At 42.2% G+C, this 23,404-nt stretch overlaps 1 protein-coding gene across 2 annotated transcripts in view; it reads right to left on the reverse strand.

The window, feature by feature from the left end:
* hs6st1a (heparan sulfate 6-O-sulfotransferase 1a) overlaps positions 1-18,151 on the reverse strand; it is an 85,725-nt gene extending 67,574 nt beyond the window's left edge. For both annotated transcript variants that reach the window (XM_088313077.1, XM_088313069.1), the window contains exon 1: positions 17,243-18,151. In XM_088313077.1, coding sequence (XP_088169203.1) covers positions 17,243-17,742 — 500 coding nt within the window. In that variant the 5' untranslated portion in view covers positions 17,743-18,151. The remainder of the gene's footprint in view (positions 1-17,242) is intronic.
* Positions 18,152-23,404: the final 5,253 nt, after the last annotated feature.

Here is a 23,404-nt window from a genome sequence, read left to right on the forward strand (position 1 = left end):
CATTTGTTGTGTGAAAGTGATAACGTAAGGTGACCATCATGATTTTTATGCATTCACAGTCAAAACGGCCTTCTGAGGGAAACCAGAACTTCGATGTGGCCCGTCCTCAAAAATGACTTTGAAAATAATAATAATATTTCTAAAAACAAGGCATTCCCATACACAAAATATCGTAACTACTTGGAACTCCAGAAGCAATCGATTCAACATAGAATGTTTTTGCTGTGTGCTAGCTCCGTTAGCATGCTCCTGCTTGTTGCTTGTTTTTTTGTTTTTGTTTTGTTTTTTGTACACACCATCCTTGTCATTTCTCAATAGGTGTTCTCATAACATGAAAGTCCGTTTTTGTTGTTGAACCTGTGAACTTTAGAGCTGCTCAGAATAACTCAGAATTGGCATGGCTTTTATCAAGTTGTCCTCCAGACTTGAGTTTTCCTGCTGCGTTTAAAAATCTTCCCGTGTGAATCACCAGTTGTACTGGAACTGGCACTGGTGTCAGTTGTGCGACTTCTGTCAATATTTACACCCATTTTTATTTGGCTTTCATCGTCCGACACGTTAAGGCTGCGACACACCACGCCGACGGGCCTCGTCGGGCCGGTTACGGAGCATCGTCGTTTCATGCGCTCTCACGTTGTATTAGAAATGAAAACGCAAAAGCCTCAGGCGACTGACTCAGTCTCATGATAGCCAATCCATCCCTCGACAATTGAGTCATCCAAGAATTCCTGACTGATGGGTGCCGATTTAGGAGTTTGCTGTCAACGCAGCGGTGTATTTCACCTTTACGAACGGCTAGCAGTTGTCGGTAGTGGGCGGTCGGGGCTTTCAAGACCTTCTCTGCTGGCCTGAGGTAAAATCAAAATCATGATCATATTCTTCACATTGATCCTTGTGTTATATTTTTAGGTGAGAGTTTTTATCCAATCAGAATTCGGCTAGCTCGTGTTGCCGGGCAGAATTCACAATACCAGTAGCACGCACTATTCGTCCAAGTCCTTCAGATACAATCGTGCGGGCGTCTGTTCTGCGTCTCAAGGGGGCTTTTACAGTTGATAGACAGTTGCGATAGCCAATCAGATCACGAGTTGATGCCAGTAAAGGCCTTCTCGCTGAAGGTGATGAACGCGTCTTGTGATTGGATACTCTCTCGTGAGGGGGCAGCACACCCGAAAGTCGTAACTGGCGTCCGTTTGAAAATGTAAAATATATTATTACTTTTTTTTTAAACCACAATGGCCGAAGGAGGGATAAGTGTGGATTTAATTGCAGATGCACTTGCGCGGCCATTTTCAAGACGGACTTTTCAAGAGAAGCTAGCTCGTCCAACACTCACTCAGTTCTGTGTAAGTGTCTTTCTGTAGATTATTGCTCCAGCCGTGGTGTCATAAATGATCGTATTATGAGGGGCATTTATTCAAGTCGGACTAAGAAGGACTTCACTGAAGGCCTACGTGAGAAATGCACGGCCGCCACTGGCAGTTGTATATCTTAATTGTCCATCATCTTTATTTGTAATACCGTCATTTGTTTTCTATGACGGACCATCAAACTCGAAAAATTTTACTAGGTTGAGAGGCAGAACACATTTGCGTAAATTCAAGGGTCAGTTGAACCCAACATATTTAAAATAGATTTCTATGAACAAGAACAATGGGCCAGACTAGAAGACTATTCTGTGGCAAACAGTGACTACAAGAGAAGAGTGTTGCTGTTTATAAAAAAAAAAAATAAAAAAAAATCTGAGAATTCAATTGGTCATTTTTCAGAATCAAAACTTTGGCCTCCAATGTTGCGCAACTAAAGCGGCCGCGGCGGACACATTTAGCCCTGTGGTTTTCCCCCAAAAACACACATGCGTCAAAACATGACAGACGCCGCAGCGCATGCGACCGTTGCTTGACTGCCCAAGATAAAAAAGCAAAGTTGAGAGGCAGGCTAAGCTGTGGTGATCTTCGCAGGCTCTGCCCTGAAGCGACGCAGGCCGAGTGGAGCAAAATGAAAATCTCTTTTCACTTCCCTTCCCACCGTTGTCTTTCTATGAATGGCATCGCCGTTGAAGCTTTTACTGCCAGACCAAAAAAATAAATAAAAAATTGCGTCCAGCGATGGCGTGATGGGCAGAAAATGGTTTGGAAAGCAAAAAAAAAAAAAAAAGAAACAAAAGAGGGTGAGGCCTGAAGAGACACTGAAACAATACAATCATTCACTTGGTAAAAGTTAGCATCAAACTCCGCCCCCCTCCCCCCCCATCTGAAAGCGCCACGACGACATTTGCATTTTCCCCACAATTCAATTAACACGCTTGTCAGCGTCTCCCTCTTAGTTCACATGCTTTCTCTGGTCATCGAGGAAAGATCACAAAGGAAGAGACGGTTTTCTTTTTTTTTCTTTTTTATTTTAATTAGCTTGTGTAGAAACGTGAGGACCTCACACCGAGACGTAAAGAATCTTGCAAATCTGAGCTTTTTTTTTTATTATTTATTTATTTTAATATTTTTTTTTACAGCTAGCCAACTTGACCAGGACAAATAAGACTTCAAACTTACCTGGCTTTAATAAAGGTGCGATCATGAAAACAAAAAAAAACCTTTGGTCCTGCTCAGATTCTAAAATCTATAATTCATAAAGTTAGCTATTAAATATTGTAGCTTTCCGTCAGAAAGTTGTTTGGAAACTTGCCGGCAGTCGAAACCTATGACAACAACGAAAATGAACTTTCATATTCTCACTTCCTGCTTCTCCACCAATCACCGAACATACATCATTTGTCTCGTCATGCTTCCGTTTCTCGAATCTCGACCGACGCATTGTGCTCGGCGCCGTGGCGGGAACACAAATAGCACAATCGTCGACGCACGCGTTCTCTCTCCTGATTGGTCCGTTATGTCACATGCTGCAATGACGAGGAGGTGCGCAAAATATCTTTATCTTAATGATGCCGGCTCCAGCTTTTAGAACGACGGCCAACTCCCGACGTGACATTTCCGCAGCCGTAGGCTTGGAATTGTTGGGGTGCCAGCGAAGGTGGAAGGTTTTGAGGGACAAATTCGTCCGTATGAAGAAAAGAATTGGCGGGAATGGTGGAGACGCCGGCGGGCGGATGATTCCTGCGTCGTATTATTTGATGTGGCTGTCTCCCCATATCCGGCATCGAGAGTCGGAGTGAAACTGCAGCACATTTTCCGAATAACGCGTGTGGGTGGGCGAGAGTGCGAAGGCAATTGACGCGTGACATTGACGCAGTGACGTATGTACGGACATCAGATGTGGAAGTATAAAGAAGCCTTCAGCCTTCCAGTGACGAACTTCACTGTGCTTGTGATGTCTCGAGGCACACTGGCTTTCTTTAACATACAAAAAACCTGTTTGCAGATTGAACGCTATCACAGGTGTGAATGAGAGCTTGAGTGCTTCTCTGTCCTACGATTGACTGGCGATCTTGCAAGCACAATATATATATATATATATATATATATATATATATATATTTATATATATATATTTATTTACTTATTTATTTATTTATTTAATTATTATTAATTCATTAATGGCAAAAAACAATCCGTAATTAATTGCAATTAATATTTTTTTTTCTACTTCTGTTTTTTTTTTTTACGCCTTTAACAGGTATTTACTTGAATCACATATTGTAATTCACGTAAAATCACCAAGTGTAGCGTATTTCAAATCAAAGTCTGTTCTAATAGCTCTCTTTGACCCTTGAATACAATCTAAATGGAGTCATCTTTTCAGGATTTTTTTTCTCAAAACTGATGCAGTACATTTAGTTGTAAGCATCACACTACGGCAGTGTTGGTTTGCAAGAGATGATGTGCTAAAGATGTGAAGCTCATATGGTCCAGTGTTTGAATTTGGCTTGGCAAGATATGCAAATAAATTTTCGAAGTTAATAAAACTGAGTTAACTGAGTTAAAATATTTAATCGTGTTAATTTTTCCAAAATTAATCTTGAGTTTACACATTTATAAATATAATATAAGATATATATATATATTTATATGTATATATATATATATTTATATGTATATATATATATATATATATATATATATATATATATATATAAATAAAACCCCTCTTGCCTAAAGTCCGCTGTGCTCGGCTCCATCTCACTTGCGACCTCTATGAGGAAAAGTCGTAGAAAACTTACGGATGGCTACTATTATTATACGTGATATCCCCGCACTGATTTTGAAGAGGATAACAGGAAAGGACAGGGAACGCCATCAAGGAATGAGGCACCACGGGGTAGGGTATTAAAAGACTTTCAGGAGCGATTTGTAGCAAGAGAGCGGATGACAACAACAAGGCCAAACCCAATTTAGAATGCTGGAATCATCCCACAGACGCACTGACATTGCCGCCGGGCCGGCTAATGACTTGTGCGAGCCTCTTGTCTGATTAATAGCCCCTAATCCCATTCTCATGGCATAGCGTAGCATTCCGCAGAACTACTCATTACCCATTTATAGAAATACCCCCCCCCCCCTTTTTTTTACTTGCGAGGCCAACGCTAGGCTAGCCTAATCAATAGTGGCTAATCCTATTGGAAGATCCGCATAGCGCGCCCTCATTACAGGCTATAGCAATGTCTGCTAATCATGCGTTATTTGGCCACGCAGCTGCGGGGGCGGGCGTTTGACAGCAGACTGGCGAGGGCGGAAGAAAAGGGGTGACAGAGAGTCAGGGATGCTGCGTCATGATTAAGAAACACGTCACTCTCGCTTTTCTTTCTTTCAGACACTCTCGCTCTCTCTCTCGGCTTTGTTGGGGACCTCAGTCCCTCGATTAAGGCTCGGCTCGGTGTCTGTGTCAGTCGAGGCTTATCAATCAATGGAAAAGTCATGCAGCTCCATAATGACTCATCAATGGCGAAGGCTGGCAGGCGGACCGGCGATAACCCCGCCAAAGGCTGAGCGGATTCTGCCGTCGTTACGATGACGGCGAAAGAAAATCAATGGTGACCTTAGCACAATTTGACCGGAGTGGGGTGGCATGTTGACATCAAGAATAGTGATAGACCATAAGCTTTTTTTCAGAGCGGATACCGGTAATTAGTCGTCACGGAGGCTGATAATTGATTTTTGAAGCCGATGTTCATTTGTTGATAAAAGGAGTAAAATGGTGTCAAAATTTTGAAAAACTGCAACTCCTAAACTTTAATTTAATTGTTAAACAACTTTAGTGATTTACAACATGTTCAAGCTTTTTTTGATCTTAGAAAATAAGTTCAATGAAAACAAACTTCTCTTTAAAGTTTATTGCGGCAAATTGTTGTCGTAGACATTATTAAAATTTCATAAAAGTCTGTTCCTTGTTGCCTCCCGTAGTGCATGTGACTCGAGGTGAAAAAGCAAACAGGCAGCTTAGTGTTGATTGGCACGGCACAAGGAACCAATCAGATGGTGCTGTGGGCCAATCTGCTTCTGCAGGCAGGGCCACCAGCACACCAGAGAGAGAGGAATGTGCTGCAGCGAGCCAATATAAACCAGCTTTTAATTTATCTGCCTTGTGAGTTCAAAAAGGCAGATGCCGATAATCGGAGAAAATGCCAAAAATCGGCCCCCAATAATCGGCCCGGCTGATCATCGGTCTATCGTGAATCAAGAACCTATGACATTTTTCCACCATTTTCCAGCACTGAACAAAAAAGTTTTAATCACCGCACTTCACAATGTCACGGGCTATAAAATGGCTGCCGAGTCAAAATAAAGCTAGGAATGCGAAGCGAAAAGAGAAGCCCCCCCACACACACACACCGGAAGCGATTTACTCGCTCCCAAATGAGAGTACAGTATGCATGTTGCGGTGACCCGAGGCTGAACCAGAGTTGAACTCCCGGAGACGAAGCAGCAGCGGTGTTGCCTGTCTAAGCTCGCCTCAAGCCATAGACAGGCAGGAACACAGGAGGCCTTATCTCACCCTTTCAAGTCACAACCATTCTTTTCGCTACAATGTGAGAACATGACACTTGTAACGCCAGTGGCTGAGAGCCGTTGCCCGCGACCACTACCGAGGGCTCCGTATCAAATTATCCACGTCTTAGTTTCTGGACTCATGAATTGCTTTCATTCGGGACATTTTGAACCACTTTGAAAAGAAAGCCAAAAAAAAACCTTCCTATTATCGAAAATACGGCTTCAAAATAGTGACGTTGTGGGCGTGTCCCACTAAATACAGAAACCACACCCAGTAAGTAAGAGCAGCGCAAATGTATCCGCTTAAAGCCTCCCGTGGCTGGAATATCTCCCCACCGGGTTGTTGCGGGGATTTCCACGCCGGCCGCCAGCTAGCTTGTGAGCTAACCTCGGCTGAGAAACGAGCTCGTATGACGTTTCGGGGAAAGTTAACAGTTGAGTAAACATGGCGGCACATGTCATTCTGCCTGAGGCTCGCACTGCATAATTTGAGCGCGTGCTTTCTGCTCGTTGGATACCCCACGACATTTTGTTGCGGTAGCCCGAACAACACAAAATACACTCCATGCGATGTAAACTCGAGCATCCGGGGGAATGAATCTTTGGGGTGCAGGCGTAGCTTGCTTGCTAATAACTGCTCGTTGTTGTAGTCGAAGTGATATTAAAGGCGGAAAGAGCGGACTCATGCCGCTCGTCCTATTACATCACTCGGCAGTTTGAGTTCTTATATAGTGGGAAAGGTGGGACTCATGCGAAACGCTTAGCTGCATGTCTTATTGTTCAATGAAAACATTTTTTTAAAGTTTACTACGGCAAATATTTTTCTATTAGTGGTGAGTTGTGGTAGGCTGACATTTATTAAAATTTTTGCAAAGTCTATTTCCTTTCCTTCCTATTTCCCTCCCTTTCTCCCCCATAGTGCGTGTGACTCGACACAGGCAGCTTGCAGCTGATTGGCTGCTACTTACTGCACAAGGAACCAATCAGATGTTGCTTCTGAAGGCAGGGTCACCAGCACAGCACACACACACACAGAGAGAGAGAGAGAGAGAGAGAGAGATGTGCAGCAGCAAGCTATGATAAACCAGCTTTCAATTTGTTTCTTTAAAAAAAAAGGCTGATACTGATAAACGGCAAAATGGCAAATATCGGCCCAGATAATCGATCCGTCCGATTAACCCCACAATAAAAGGAATTAATGAATAACATCACGCTACATTTTCACAACTATGGCCTCCACTACATAATTTTTAGTCTCTGCACATTTTTAGGAAGTATGTATAATGTATGTGGGGGAAAAAAATCACAGAATTCACTTTACAGGGTCAATAAGAATATTTGAGAATACTCTTGCATACCATAGTATCCCCGGGAACAGTAAATATCTTCTATTTCGATTCTCTGCTTTTCTATCCTACCCGACAGTCACTTAGCAACGGTCAACTATATGGAATTCATTGTTGAGTAATCATTTGTTGATGCAATTGTGGCAAAATGGAGCACACTTCAGTCTCAACTATACCACTTAAAGACGATCTTGACGTCAGCTGTGGAAAGCTGAGCTACCACCACAGCACAGCAACTCCTCAAGGCGGCATCATATAGCTCAATAGGACAACGGGCATTTTGCGGGTTTTCTCCGGGTACTTTGTCTTCCTCCCACATTCCAAACGCATGCATGTCATTTTCATCAACGCCTCTAAATCGTTTCTAGATTTTTTTTGTGAACCGATCCGATTTTTGCGCTCTTCTGAAAGCCGTGCCGAAAAATGTTGCTTTGGCATTTTCGTGCCTAACACTAATGTTGAACTAAAGCAGTGCTTTTCAATTATTTTCAGTTACACACCCCCACCCAGCAAGAAGAAAACAATTTGCGCACCGCACCCACCACCGAGTCTCCGCCACAACTATAAATAACAGCATTTTCGTTGCAAAACAAACCTGCACCGTAGTTAATACTCGTTAAGGGCAAGGAAAGCGCCACTGCCATCTACTGGAGTGGAGGTGCAATTACACTTTATTGGAGTATGCCGGAAAAAAAACATGTTCCCCAGATTCTCACGCGCACCCCCATGGGGCCCTCCCCACTATTTGAGAAGCACTGAACTAAAGGGAGGAGCTTCATTTCGTGAGGCCATAGCTGTATCTAATCTGGGAAAAAAAGTGCTTTATCTCCATCTTGTGGCTTTATAAGAAATTAGAAACCGTTTGGGGAGGGTTTGGTTAACGTAATTCTTTAAGTCAACACAGTGGTGATTATTTTCCCCCCCAGTTTTTAAACTGCCCGGGCTCTCCCAGCCGGCTAAGCCTCCATTGATTAGCCCTAGCGTCGGCCCTGACCGATTAGTGGGAATTTCTATAATGGGAAACGAGAATCACTCCGGAATGTGATGCCATGAGACAAGGATTAGCGTCCGTTATCGCCATGAAAGCGCTACAAAAAGCAGGCGACGTTGGTGAAAACCAGCCCAATCCTAACCTGGTTGCGGTGAAACCTGCAAGCGATTGACTGCTTGACCGGCTGTGGGGAACGTTTGTGTCGGGCGACGCTGATACGCGGCGCACTCGGGGGATGAGTGGACGTAAACCGGCTTTGGAAGCGGCTGGCCCGGCAGCGCTTATACGCGGCTAATCTGATTGGATTAACACCGACCCGCCAAGATACACGTGCACGCGCACATGCACTGTAGATACACATTTGCACACTCGCACGACGTGCCAATCAGCCCTTTTCCTGGAGTTCATCTGGATTCTGGGATATGTTGCCACGCTGATGGAACCATGCAACAATACACACACACACACACACAGGCGGAGTGCAGTGATTTGTGCTGAGAATCCAAAACAGACCCATTGAAAGAAGAGTAATGCCCGCTGCTTGACAAGCGTGCTAATTGACTAGCCCCCTCCCCGCCAATGAAACTAAACATTTTCACCCCTCCGGCTTTTATATGTTCAATCATTCCCTGACAGCCCTCCTCTTCCTCATTCTCCTCAGTCTCGTCTCCGTCCTCCTCCCACGCCGCACACTCGCACATGTTATCGTTCATTAGAACCGAGTCGGTTGTCCATTAGGCAACGCAGCCATTTTGGAAATTGCGGCAAATCTTCCATGAAAAAGACATTTCCTCTAATGCGCTAGCCACGCTCAGGAGAAAGAGGAAGCAAACGGAAGATGAGGGGGGGGGTAGAGATGGAGAGGAACAAATGTGAAAGAAGGAGATAGAGCGGCGAAGAGAAAAAAAAAAAAAAAAAAAAAAAAAGCCCCCCTCCCGGCCATAAAGCCACCGAGCGGAAAGCAGGCCTGCTGTTTGATTCGGGAGTGACACCACCATGGAGGGATGGAGGCAGCGGGAAAGAGCGCATAGGCGGGAAGCAGAAAGGATAGGGAGGCTGAAGAAGAGGAGGAGGAGGAGGCAGTGATTGGAGAGGAGTAAAATTAGCCCTGTCCTATCTTTACGTAGACACGCCGGGATTAAACGCAGACAGGCGTGAGAATCGCGGGACAGATGGTATTCGTCATTGACAGAAAGCTCGATAAAGAAATGGAAAATGTCCGATGTAATGTATCAAAAAGGCTGAACGCACATCTGATCGGCAGATATTTTGCAAAATCGGTCGTAATTTGACGTTCTATCAGTGATGTCATTGGTCCGATTCGCCAAATAATACGTTCAAGCAAACACAATCTCGTTTATTCCAGGAACGTTACGTGCTGACATCGTTAACGATCTAAGATTTCTTGGCACACACAGTCGGGGTTTTATTCGTTTTTTAAATCAATATTTGATAAAAAAAAAAAAAGAATATGAATAATATAAATAATTAAAAGAATATATAATAAATAAATAAATTAAATAGTTGAGCGGTGGGGTGAGGGCGTTTTGGGTTTACTTGTTTAAATTTCTTAGCGTATGTTTAGTGAACAACTTTCCAGATCTTTGTGTGTGCGTTTTGTTTTTATTTTTTTTCAATAGACATTTTTGCTTTACTATTCTTAAAAAAAAAAGGTTACATGAAAACTTAAACTAAAGTAATTATCTCCCGATAGTTTTCTACAGTAATTAAATTTGTCAATTTTCCCAAAATTCAGAATTGAAATCTTCTCTCATTTACTGCCATTGACGGCCAAAGACGTCAAAGATCAATTTTTTTTTAATTTTATTTCTTTTTTTTTTTTTTTTACTCAGCTGGTAGTGAATGAGTTAAGGGACCGTTTCACTTATCTTTTTATTTATTTATTTATTTTTTAAATGCAGAGAGATCCAAGGGTCAGCAAAATCGCTTAGAAATTTAAATGTATAAATAATTCTAGATATTGAATTATTTTATTTCAGATATTTGTCAAAATGCCAACAACTGGCACCAAGCATTAGTCCGGCCGACAATGGGTCTATCCCTACGGCGCCCATTCAATGGACAAAAGTCGTTAATATTTCAAAATAATACATTCTAGACCTATAATGGAATATTTTTGCTCACCGTTACCACACTGTCAGAATCTGACACTGGCCAAGCCTAACGCACGATGCATATCAGTCGAGAAATCCCAAACGTGGTCGCGTCCCATATTACCGCCGCTTATCTACGCATCAGCCAACGATCAAAGAGGCGACCTGCCTCTCCGTTCATCTTCGCGAGAAATCAATGAATAGTAAAACCCTTAAAGGTCGTCAGTGCAACAACTTCCATATGCAGCGGATCGATGGCAGCTTCGGACAATCTCGCAAATGTCACGACGCCCGTCTTCTGCTGTCATTCTAAGGGCAACTGGCGAGCGTGCGAGGGCAATTACCACGTCACGTTTAACAAGTCGCAAAAATCTTACTTCTGTACGGCAACTTTAACCCTCGGTAAAGAATTATGGAATCGCCAGCCTTGGATGATTTTTATTCAGATGTTTAAATTTTGAAGAAAAAAAAAGATCTCAGACGTGCCACAAAACTGATTTCTTATGCAAACGTTGTGAAAGACGAAAACATTGCATGACTAACTTTGAGAATGATTTCCTTTGATTCAATTGACGGCTTTCGTTTTGGAGCGATGACTCATTTCAGTCCACTTGGTGCAACAGCTCTCTCAATTGTAAATAGTCCCATTTAACTAATGACTAACAAGAAGAGCAAATCCGATTCAGGTTTTCCTTTTGAAAATAGAAATTTACAGAGTGATTTTATTTATTTTATTTATTTTTCGGCTTGATATTCGCAAGTATCGGTAACTGTTACTGACCGACTTCTTTTAGTGTCTCTTAAAGCCATAAAGTTGCCGTTTGAAATGACTTCAGGTTCGTGTTATGTCTTTTATCTGCTTTTTTTTCGCCCTACAAATTGAAACTAAACGAACATCCTCCGAGCCCGGTAATTTTTGCCGAGGTTTTTAAATGCAAAATTGCTCTGCTTTTATGTAAATCAGAAAATGGAACAAAAATGCAATCACATAAAACAGCTTCCATTTTTTTCTTTTTTTTTTTTTTTCTAGGAAAGCATAACATCAGTAGTTGCTGCTTATCTTTTTCTGGATTACATTTCAAATAAAAACTGCAAACCACTCTCGGTAAATTCTCCAATAAATGAAAGTGGACTTTGGTGTCAGAGGGCTAATTTTAGTTTTCAAGTTTTGCATTTTTACACTCGCTGGAGTAAATCATTAGCTTCGTTCAGTTGGTTTTTTTTTTTCCTCACGTTGAGGCGGCCAAATCCCTCTGAGAAATAATAACGGCAATTCCAAAAGGACTTTCACACTGCCCGCTGCTCGAGCCCTAATAATAATAGCCCTACAGTTCAGCAAATGTCAGTTAGAGCGTCAAATAAAAACACAAAATACTGTCAACCGCAGCTTGCCAAGCATTGATCATTCTTTTTCTTTTTTTTTTTTTTCCTAGAGGGCCTTTTTCTTTTCCCAAACATTGAAGTTGGCCTCTTTAGTGCGCCCCCGTCCGACTAACGGAGATGGCTCCCATCCATGTTATTTCTGCAGCGTCTGAAAGGTTTTGTGTAAAATCCACACTGACAGCCGGATGAGAACGCGGCGTTGGCAAAATAAAAAAAAAAAAAAAAAAAAAGGAACTGCGGCTTCTTCTGGAACGTTCTGGCGGTTAACGGGGTAGCTCCGGAAGTAACTAAGTATAAATACTTCACTTGCCTATTTTTGAAAACATTTATCGGTCATTTTCATCGATTGAAATCTGACAGCATGAACAACAGCGACACACCAAACGATATTCCCCATCCATGAACTTGTTTGATGTGAATGGTCCAAAAATTATTTGTCTAATCTTAAAAGACACATACAATTCTTATGTTTTTTTTCAGTTTGCTAATTAGCTAATTTAACATATTTTGTTAGTAGTTCACAACAGTAGCAAAGCTAAAGGAACACTTTTTCTTGGCATGAAAGATGGAGCTAATGCTAGCTTGCTCATTTTGGGGGTTGTGTCAAGTTAGCAAAACAGATATTTGTATAGATTTCATAGCAAACATGAACAAACATTTTTTTTTTACTATTGCAATTGATTGAGAGTCTGTACTTTTTAACTGATCAAAGGAGTCAAATCAGTGCAGTGAAATATCTGTGCCGATAATTCGATATCGATATGCATCGCGATAGTTAGGTGATTGATATCAATAGAAAATGGTATCGATAAATTATAGATCCAACACCCCCCAAAAAAAAAAAATCGATTGAACCTATCACGGCCCAACTCGTCACAAACTTCCTCCCATTTACAACCTGAGGTGGCGAAAGGTTGACTTTCCCGCCGACTTGACGAAACGGCCCTCGGTTCCAGAGAGGCCGGCGTGCGTATTAGTTAAGTCGTTGACACTCAAGTTATTTCAATTTTGAAATAAACTTAAAATTAACTTTTGAAGCGTTTTAAACAAGGCGGCTTGTTTAAATAAATCTGTATTTAATTAATACTGAACAGAGTGTTTGACTTTTTTTTTCTAGTTCAGGTTAAATGTTACATTTTAAAATAAAACAAAACAAAATCAGCCCTTTCCGTTTTTTATTTTCAATACTAAAAAAAAATAATAATAATAATAATAATTCGATATATATCGATATCGACCGATATGACATCATGATATCATTTTCAGCCATTTCGCCCCGCCCTAATCTGTACAAATCCAGCACGTGAGTATGATTGTCTACTCCGGCAGCAATCAAACATTTCAAGCGAGCAGGTAAAGCATTAAATAAAAGAAAGAAATAAATACAATTTTAAAAAGACAGGGTCACGCACGTCTGCCCGAGGGGATTTAGCAACGCTACGGTGAACATACGCACCGCTGACCCAAGAACTACGCAGATCCCGCCGAGATACCCCGCTAAACAACCACCATCTTTGTCGCCCAAGTTTCTACCACGCTGGTGTGACCGCCCTGGAGACGAATCTTGCAGCAAGAGTGCAAACACACATCTGTGGACTGACGCACATGTGGACAACTCGGCCACTCAGGCTGCGGCAAGCTCACCTTCAAAAAAAAAAAAAAAAAAAAGCTTTGATGGACAGTCTTAAAAGTTTGGAAGGAATTACGACTTTCAGAACAAAGAGTCATAAGAGCCGACAGAAGTAGGAGAAATTAAAACGACATATGATGGCTTTTCATTCCCATATGTGGACGCTTATTAAACTGTCGTGATTATAAACTTTTGACTCATGGAACACAGCGAAGACATTAATTGATGAAATGAAACCTGGTCGAGGAGGCCGCCAAGAAATAACAGTGAGAGAGCTTAAGCAACTGCTAGTAAATGAATCCCAATAAATTGATTAAGCGGTCGTTAATTTCCCCTGATGTCGAGCAAATTTCTCCATCAGCGTGATTAATCACGTTTTTTTTTTTTTCAACCATCATCAGCTATGCAACTGTACTTTCACCCAACGATAATAAACCATGAATAGTCATAAATATGAATCATGGGGAACAAAGCGAGCAAGTTTGCGAAGAAAGTGTGTGCCGGCTTGACAATGAATAAAAAAAAAAAAAAGTAACTTGCTTGCGCCATTTTAATCCACTCAACAGTTGACGAAAAAAAAAAAAAAACAACGCCAGCTTCAAGTTTGAGGAAGTGTATCACTTCAATAACCTTGAAGGAGGAAGCTTTCAATCCGTTTTTATTTATGTATTTTTTTTAAGAATATAGCACATGACTTATGATGAATCTTGACTCATAAATACATTCAGGGTGAAATGTCAAATGTTGCAATATAACCTCCTTGGTGGAGCGGGGAAAAAGCACAAAAGACGAAGAGAAAGATTTGCCTGTGCTCTTGCCAGAATTTTCTGCTTCCCGATGCGACGGAGTTGTTTTTTTAAGTGTTAGAATTATATCGATTTTGAATATTGTAACGACGGTTAGCCGCAAATTCATATCACGGTATAAATCGTATCCCCCGTCACGGTAACGGTACTCTACGACATATCCCAATCGAATTAAAATACTCTTTCTGAATTGATTAATTAGATCCATAGCAATGCAGAATTTATAAAAAAATAAATAAATAAATAAATAATACAAACAAAAATTGTTTTAAGCATATTTATTGTTCGGTTCTCAAAACTCAAAATTAAAACTCAACGGTCTCGTGTAAATGATCACATCGCAGAAATGATAAATATTTCATAAACAAATTTACTTTTGACCGTGGCTGACGCATTTGGTGATCTACTGATTCATTTACGGTTTTTGAATTATTTGTCGTATAATTTTATCTGTAGACAATTACAAACATATCTACAAATTTACTGCCCATACTTGATTACTCTATCCCGTAAAATTGTCAAAAGTGTAATGTAGCACGCTAGCACTTTTCTGCCGTTTTATTTTACATTTCATGTTAGCTTAGCCGTTAGCATCGCTTCACAGTAGCGGTGTGCGTCTTTTCACAAAAGCCGATTCGATATTATTCTCGATACCTGGGATAGAATACGATTCAAGGATGTAACCAATTTTACGATTCGGGTGATATAGCGACAGCTGGAGCTTTTGTCTTGTTAACGAATGCACAACACTTAAATACTCTCCGAAGGTCAAATTATCCAAATTAATTAAATTCAAAGAAACAAATCATTAGCGACGTCTTCACTTTTTTTCCACGTCTCATTTTGTGTCGCATTATTTATTTATTTTTAGCATTATTTTAGCATCGTTAGTGACTTTGAGGTTTAGCTGTGCGCTAGCTGCGTGCGCGACGCAAGTTAACATAACCTCCAAGATCACTTTTCAACGTAGACGCACACACGAGCGGCTGGCAGCTCCTCCAGCTTCATGATCAGATGTCCTCGACGCCATTTTCACACTCAAAGTCGTGATCTACGACAAATTCATGTCTTCCGGGCAACGCTAATAGTCACCAAGTTTTAACAAAGAAAGAAAATGGCCATGCATGTTCCTCCTTCTTTCAGAGTGTGCTCAAGATGAGCTACACAAAACACACCAGCATCTCGTAGAGGAATAAAGATCCAGTACAAGATCCAAAGAGGCTATAATTTTGTTTCCTAATCACCGACTCCTTGGTTCCACCGAATTGTGTTGACCAAGCACATAAGGATTTGCCTTCGTAATTATTAAACAAATGAAACATTTACGAGAATCACGAGAGAGAGAAAATGCTCATTCGGTTCAACTGTTGGAACGCGCGTGCCAGCTTCAGCTTGTAACGTTCCAAATAATGAACAGGTTTAAGATTCTCGAGTCTCTGCCCCCCCCCCCCAAATCATTTCCAAAGCAGATTGATGATGAAAAATTGTAAAATGGGAACACACCCTACACCACAGGATAACGATGCAGGACAACTTTCTGAAACATCCGCTCATCTGGGTTATCTCACAAAGAAACAAAAAAAATGCATGTAGCACGCTTCTATCCTATAGCTCACCTCCAGCAAAAAAAAAAAACATAAAACGATGAGAGCCCAATTACTCTGCATCCACGCTGATATCTCAGCTTGGACACGTTATCACCTCCAACCGGCAGGAGGGTGGAAGCGGGGGGGGGTGGGTCCAAAAGCCTGACGCCAGCAGCAAATACCAGCATTAGTGTGTGCGTGTTGTGTGTCCCAGCAATAATAATCACCCGGATTAGAGCAGAGCCAAACCCCTGCGGGGGCAACAAACACCCCCCCCCCCTTCTCTGTCTTGCACCCCTGTCTGCCTCGCCCAAGCCCGATCCCCCACTTTTTCGGGGAAGGCCCTGGGAAGTGCGGCAGCCGGGACGTTCTAGCATATCTGCGAGGTACACGGGCAGGACACTCACACAGGTTCCTCTTTGTGTCCTATCACACACAACCAAATAAATTACCGAGCGTGACAACAAAAGCGAACCCCACCGCCCCCGCCCTCCCCTCGACAGGAGAATCCTTTTCAGCACACGGGGCGGTGCGCTGACATGGAAGTTGATACGACTGTCAATATGTCTGGAATGCGTTGGGATTATTTATTAACATTATGGGATATGAACGGCTGCATCTCGTTGGCAGCTCGAAGGGGGATACATTTGGGATCAACACGCACACACACATCCTCTGTACAGTTAAAATGCCAATCATAGTTTTGCTTTACAAAGGCATCCATTATCAAACAATTGCACCATATTCTCACTCGTCCTTTATTTGTCATAACAGTTGTCTGATTTGATTTGCAACACATACTTGGAGCTTTTGTGCTGGTCTCCTACACTTTTGTTTTGTCAAATGCGCTCCAGGATAAAGCTGCCAAACAGCTCAAACAATGACGTTTTGGTAGCTCTCATTACGGCGACTACTTAAATCCCCAGGTTTGTAAAAAATGATGTTACCACACCCGCATTTAATAGTTGCTTGATTTGATTTGAATAGCAGTACATATTTGAACCTTTTATAGCGGTCCAGTGCAGTATTTTGCAAGCGAGGCTACAGTAAATGCATGCATATTTATCAGAAATGTCAATTTAACTACTTGAATGTTCGCCACTCATTTACTTGAAGTACCAATGGTGGCTTGTTTTGGTTTTAATTGCAGAATATATTTGGACTTTTTCTTGGGGTAGGCTTCGGTCTAAATTTGATCGTATTGGAATTCAACAATTTAAACCACATCCTCATCACTTCTTTATTTGAAAATGATGCCACCACACCCAGTCTCAACACTTGATTTGAATCTCAACACCCATTTGGACCTTTTTGTACCAATCTGATACTATTTATTTTTTTTGTCTGTATAGTCTGTGTTGGTAAATGATTAATTAAGATCAGGCCCAGCAGGTTCAAAAGTTGCCCTGCTGCAATCACGATGAATGCCACTTTGTGCGTTTACCTCAAATTCTTTTGCTTGCTCTCCTTCTTGTTGAGCACCCCGGGCACGCAGTTCGTCAGCTCGGTCCAGTCGGCGTGCAAGCCGCAGCTCCAGCCGGTGGAGAAGCGCGAGAAGAGCCAGGTCTCCTTGCGGTTGGGCCGGTAGCAGGTACACTTCTTCTGGCCCGGCCGGCAGTCGCACGGCACCTCCAGGCGAACATTTTGCACCAGGTGGCGGCCGAACGTAGTCCCGCCGGTCTTCTGGATGTGCAAGAACACGATCACGTCCTCCCCTTTGATTTGGAAGTCGACAGTCCGCTCCAGGTCTCGCACCGGGAAGAAGTACTTCTTGACGTAGTGGGGGTCCGGCGTGGGGAAGATGTCCCCCTCGTCCTCCTCGGCGAAGTAGCCATGCGGCGAGCCGAAATTGATGACCCCGGGCGCCACGTACTGATAGAGAATCAGCATAAAACACACGGATCCGACCACGATCAACAAGAATTTGCTGCTCCTCTCCACCATGTTCCTGCCCAGTTGCGGTGCCCGCAGTACGCTACCATTTCCCGGTGAGCGGGGCGCTCGGCTTCTTCATGCCCGCCACGGCGACCAGAACCGCCGTCGCCGAGACTCGCTTCCCCGGCAATCAAGAGCGGCTCGCTCCCCGTCGGCGAACTTGTCTCATCGTTCGCGGCGTGGTGCGAGTGAAAGACGCATTGTAAACTCCAGCAAGAAGGGGGGGAGAAGAGAGCGGGGAGGAAAATAAAAAAAAAAAAAAAACAAGCCCACCCCCCCAGCCTCCTCCTACTCCGACAGGCAAGCGACCCTCCCCAGGTTTACTTTATTTCGCTTGGCTGTCCGACACAGCGGGCTCGCCGCATCACCATGGAGCTGCGGTCCCCGGATGAAGCGAGGACTCCCTAGGATTTTTCAACCTCGCTCTCTCCCCCCTTCTCCCCCTCTCTCTCTCTCTCCCTCCCTCCCTCACTCTCTCTCTCTCTCTCTCTCTCTCTCTCTCTCTCTCTCTCTCTCTCTCTCTCTCGTTCGCGCCCGCTCTCTCATTTCATTGGCTCACAGGCAGACCGCCCCTTTTTACGTAGTCAACCTGGAAAGACACTTAAAAAGAACCCCGCCGATAATCTCAAAATACAATCTAATCACGAACCGTTACTATCAAAACACACTGTTAGAAATGTATAATAATTGATTGTAAATTAAAAAAAAGAATCTTGTTCGTTTACAACAAGTGGCTGCCATGTTTTGTTTTTGCCTGCGCAGTGCCTTCTGGGATGATGACGTCATGATTGACTGATGGGCATGACGGTTTTGTTTTTACTTTTATGTGAAAAGAATCTGTTCACCGATCATTCGCGCTGAATCAGGAGTCACCACATGAATAGACAGCTAAGAAAAAAAATGCGCAGTGATGGGGCATTGCAATTTTCTAAAAATGTCAACAATCATTCGAAAATGTGAACAAAGGCAAAGAGTAATAGAATTAAAATGTTGCAAATTGATCTTTATGTTACATCTATTATCTATTCCACCCATGCAGGCACGGGGAGGACCTGCAAACTCGATGTGAAAATCATAATAACCCATAACATTAATAAATGTATTTTATAAGGCAAGATGGCTGCCTTCAGCCGCAAGAGGCGACTGGCAGTCCAGGTTATTATTTTCATCCGTGCCTCAGCTCCAGAGAGAGCTCACTGGTGTGTCTGCCGATAAACGCCGGGTAAAACCAAATGAAGTGAACGCCTGAGTGTGACGAGTGTAAAATCATGCTAAAAGACAAAAGGAGTTGGACACTTCCCTTGGCTTCTTCGTCAATAATCTTCACTGTTCTCCCGTTATGACAGATGCGTCCACTCCGACAGAAACATGCGTGTCAGAAAATGACCAGCTCTGGCTTTCCTCATGTTTTGCGATCTCTATTTTGCTTGCGGGCGTCTTCATCACTTTCCTCAAGTGTTTGACCACAAATTGAAAAAGGCTGAACAGAAGAGTTCATCGCCGCTCACAGATCGCTGCAACAGCTAAAAACAAGGGCGCGCATTCATGGTACGACTCGACTCAAAATGCATTGCAACGTCAACAAAACTGGCCAAGTATATGCAAATAGATTTCCGACAAAATGAGTAAATACTGAAATCCACCCTGACCACTCGTACATATGAACTCATTAACTGCCATTGACGGCTAAAGACGTCAAAGATCCTTTTTTTTTTTTTTTTTTTTTACTCGGCTGGAATTGAATGAGTTAATTGACAAAAACAAAAATGAAGGAAATTCCCCCAAAGCATTTTCCGTTTTTTTTCAAATTTTATTTTTTTTGATTCCCTTAACAAAAATGTTTTCTCCATTTTTGTTTTAGTTATCTCATTAGTTTTCATAAAGTATAATAACCTTGGCACAGTTGTGTTTTATTTAACTTTTTAAGTAGAATACCTTTGCATTTAAACATTTAAAAGTGTTTATTTTCATGGAATTTATTCAGCTAAAAAAAAAAAATAAAGAAAAAAAAAAATCCTTTTTATTTAGAGTATTTCGCTAAGTTATTGAGTACATACAGGAGTGTTTTTTGGGCCTACTACACGACTGTATTTTAATGCTCGTCATTGCGATGGAGCAAAGATTTTTTTTTAAATTTTATTTATTTATTTTTTTTTGAGGTGCACTTGGTGCAAAACTGAATCAACAAAATGATGGACTGGTTAGCAGTCAATGTCAAGGCCCATCTCGACAACGGACCGGTTGCCGGCCAATGGCAAGCTCCATATAGACAGAGAATAAAAATATGAATTTGATTACAGTCGAGCTTGTCTTTCCGCTGGATGTAATAGCTGCTATCAAAATGTCTTATGTTAATTGCCAAAGGCTGAGGCGCCGATCAGATTTGCTTCTGCCTACTCCTTTTGGCCAAGTTGTCTGTGTCACTTGCTGCTCAATGTTCCCAAATTGCACGAGAAACGAGAATACATTTTTCAGTGGACAATAGACGGCTTGGAAATCAGTGTCACGGCACTCGTGGACAAACGATGGCGTGATTGCCGGCTAATGTCGGGGTATATCCTTCACCCAACGCCCCAAAACGAACCCGCCGACACACACACACACACACACCCGCACACGCACCCCCACACACATAAAGGCTGCATAAAGACTAATGGATGGATAAAAGGACCACTTTGACATGTTTCACCTTTAATTTCTTTCACATGCTAAAAAAGCAGCAGGGAACATGCTTAAAAAAAAAAGCAGCAGGGCCATAACGCAAAACGTCTCGACTTTTTCACGTTTTTGAATAGAGCAGTGGCCCTGTATGCCACTTGAATGGTTCCACTCCTGTACTGAGCAGCAGCAGAATCCAATTTGCACATTCAGAACCAAAACGAGATCATTTTGTACCAAGGTGACCTTGGCCAGGATTTCAAAGTCAAGCAAACAATTGCGATTCATGCTGTTAGTAAATGAATGAAAATTTTTCATCATATTTGAGTTTGAAGTCATGTCCCAAAAGTCACGATACATTTTTTGGTTTCAGTTTTGTTTCAGGTATCATTCGGACACACGTGAGGCCTTCAGCGTTCGATAGCTTCGGCTTTGCCGTTTTTATGTCCTTGCCCACGGCTCTCCAAATGATATTGTAGCAGCGTTATAAAATTGCCGCCGGGCAAGAAGTTTTTCTGTCCCTGACTGCCCGTTTGAGGAGTTTAATGGCTGTCACACTGCTCCAACTTTAATTTACCAGTGGCGGGCCGTGTGTTTCACACCTTGGCCTTCAGTAAAGTCCTACTTAGTCCAACTTGAATAAATCATATTACCATAATTTATGACACCACGGCTGGACAAATAATATACAGAAAGACACTTACACGGTAGTGAGTGAGTGTTGGACGACCGAGCTTCTCTTGAAAGGTCCGTCTTGAAAATGGCCTTGCAAGTGTATCTGCAATTAAATCCACACAAGCAAAAATAAATTTTAGATTTTCAAACGGTAGCCAGTTACGACTTTCGGGTGTGCTGCCCCCTCACAAGTGTGTATCCAATCACAAGTCGCGTTCATCGCCTTCAGCGTAAGGCCAGTGAGAAATTCTTACTGTCATCAGTTTGTGATCTGATTGGCTATCGCAACTGTCTATCAACTGTAAAAGCCCCTTTGAGACACAGAAAACGCCCGCACGATTGTAGGCCTCGGACGAATAGTGCGTGCTATTGGTATTGTGAAATCTGCCTGGCAACACGAGCTAGCTGAATTCTGATTGGATAAAAACTCTCACTAAAAATACAACACTAGGATATAATATGACATCAATGTGAAGAATATGATCATGATTTCTCGATGATGATAGGCCAGCCGAGAAGACCTTGACTGCAATTTCCGCTATCCATGGCAAGTTTCTCAAAGTAGAATCTGTTCTTAAAAAAAAGCATGCAGCGAAAAGCCTGCAACTACAACTCGTGATGAAAGCACCAAACATCTAGAGGAGAGGGAGCGTTTACCCACTGACTGATTTCAGGTTGTTCAAAGGCTTCATGCCGAAAATTATGACTTTAGTATCACACCTCCACCATAATCAAAACCACCCTCTGCTCTTGGAAAACATGTGGTTCAGCGACACCAAGAACACAACACGTGGCTACGGTAGAGATTTGCTTTATGTTAAAACAACAAAGGGTGTGAGCGGAACGTAACGATGGCAAATAACGCACAAGAATACACCGTTAATTTATCCTCGCCTCACTAGCGGCTAGCTAGCTAGCTAGCTAGCCGCTAGTGAGGCTAGCTAGTTAGAACTAGCTAGCTAGTTCAATAGCAAGCACATGGCTACAATCTTTTTTTATTTATTTTAATTTTTTTTTTTACTGGAAGCAAAGTCACCCCTAACCTGACATTTTAGGGACGTAAGTAGAATATTTTGCGGCGTATATGAATCACAAATTGACTTGCAAAGTAAATATTATTCACATTCCACTATAAACTGGAAAAAATCAACCGTTTTATGACATATTTAATTATATGATGGTTCATTACCTATTTGGACGAAAAAAAATCTTCTATAATAAATCAGTTTTTTTTATATTTATTTATTTATTTTTTATTTGCATAAATTATCCACCGTTATAGAAAGCCAATGATTTTTTTTTTACATTCTTTTTTTAATTATGTACTTGTCTGCAGTCCATCCTGATAACACAATTTGAAATCCAAGCCAAAAAAAACGCACCAGTCACCGATTTAACGGCCAATCCTTCAATGATCAATCAGTCCAACCCACCGTGACGATTTCTCATGTTGCAGTTCGCCTCGCTGCCGCTACTCATCTCTACCGAGTCACTTTGCTCCATTATTGAGCGGTTCGACATGTACGCTCACCTCCTTAATCACCTGACATGTTTCTCACGACGGCCTCTCAGATAAGGCCGACTTGACTGTCACCTGTGGTTTGCCAGCTATTTATCAGCCATTCGTTTGCATATCTTGTGGTTGAAAAGCATCAGTCAGTAAACTAACCAGCAGGTCGAATGGTAATCAAATCAAGTTGGCTTGAGAAAAATCCGGCACATCTTGAGATGACATCTTCCTGAATAAAATTGCTTCAAATTATAAAGTTATATCCAAAGGACGCCAAACATGAAATGTTACCGGTTTGATGCACCATTGTTTGGAATGTCCAATTACAAATACAACCGAGACAGTGAAGTTTTGTAGCGAACCAGGATTACGTTCTTATATGCCTGATTAAAATTCAACAAAATTTTACTCAATTTATTTGTATTTAATTCAAAAAGAGCTCACGTATCACCACAGGTCGTCATAGCAGACTTTGCCAACCCGTTCTCCAGATTATTCAGACGCACCCGGACAGCTTTGTGTCTTGAGGTGATCTGGTCTAATTCACACTCTCTCTTATTGGTGTGCTTTACTTCCAGTGAATCAGCATCTGCCTGTCACAGTCACTGTTAAACACACTCACGATTACGACTTTGTGCCTCGCCCCTGGCATCACCAGAGACGTTCCTTCTCGCTGTGTTGGGAGGACGCACAAGAAGTGGCTCAGAATATTAAGTGTGTGGGAGTTGTTTGTTTGTGTGTGTGTGTGCTTTGTTCACCAACACGCGCGGCGCCATAATGAGGCGCGTTGCTTAAAGAAGACGGATGTCACTGGGTGCCTCGCCCCGT

This window comes from Idiotropiscis lumnitzeri, chromosome 1, assembly GCF_059441095.1.
Source record: "Idiotropiscis lumnitzeri isolate Australia: NSW breed Sydney's pygmy pipehorse chromosome 1, RoL_Ilum_1.0, whole genome shotgun sequence".
NCBI classification, from domain to species: domain Eukaryota; kingdom Metazoa; phylum Chordata; class Actinopteri; order Syngnathiformes; family Syngnathidae; genus Idiotropiscis; species Idiotropiscis lumnitzeri.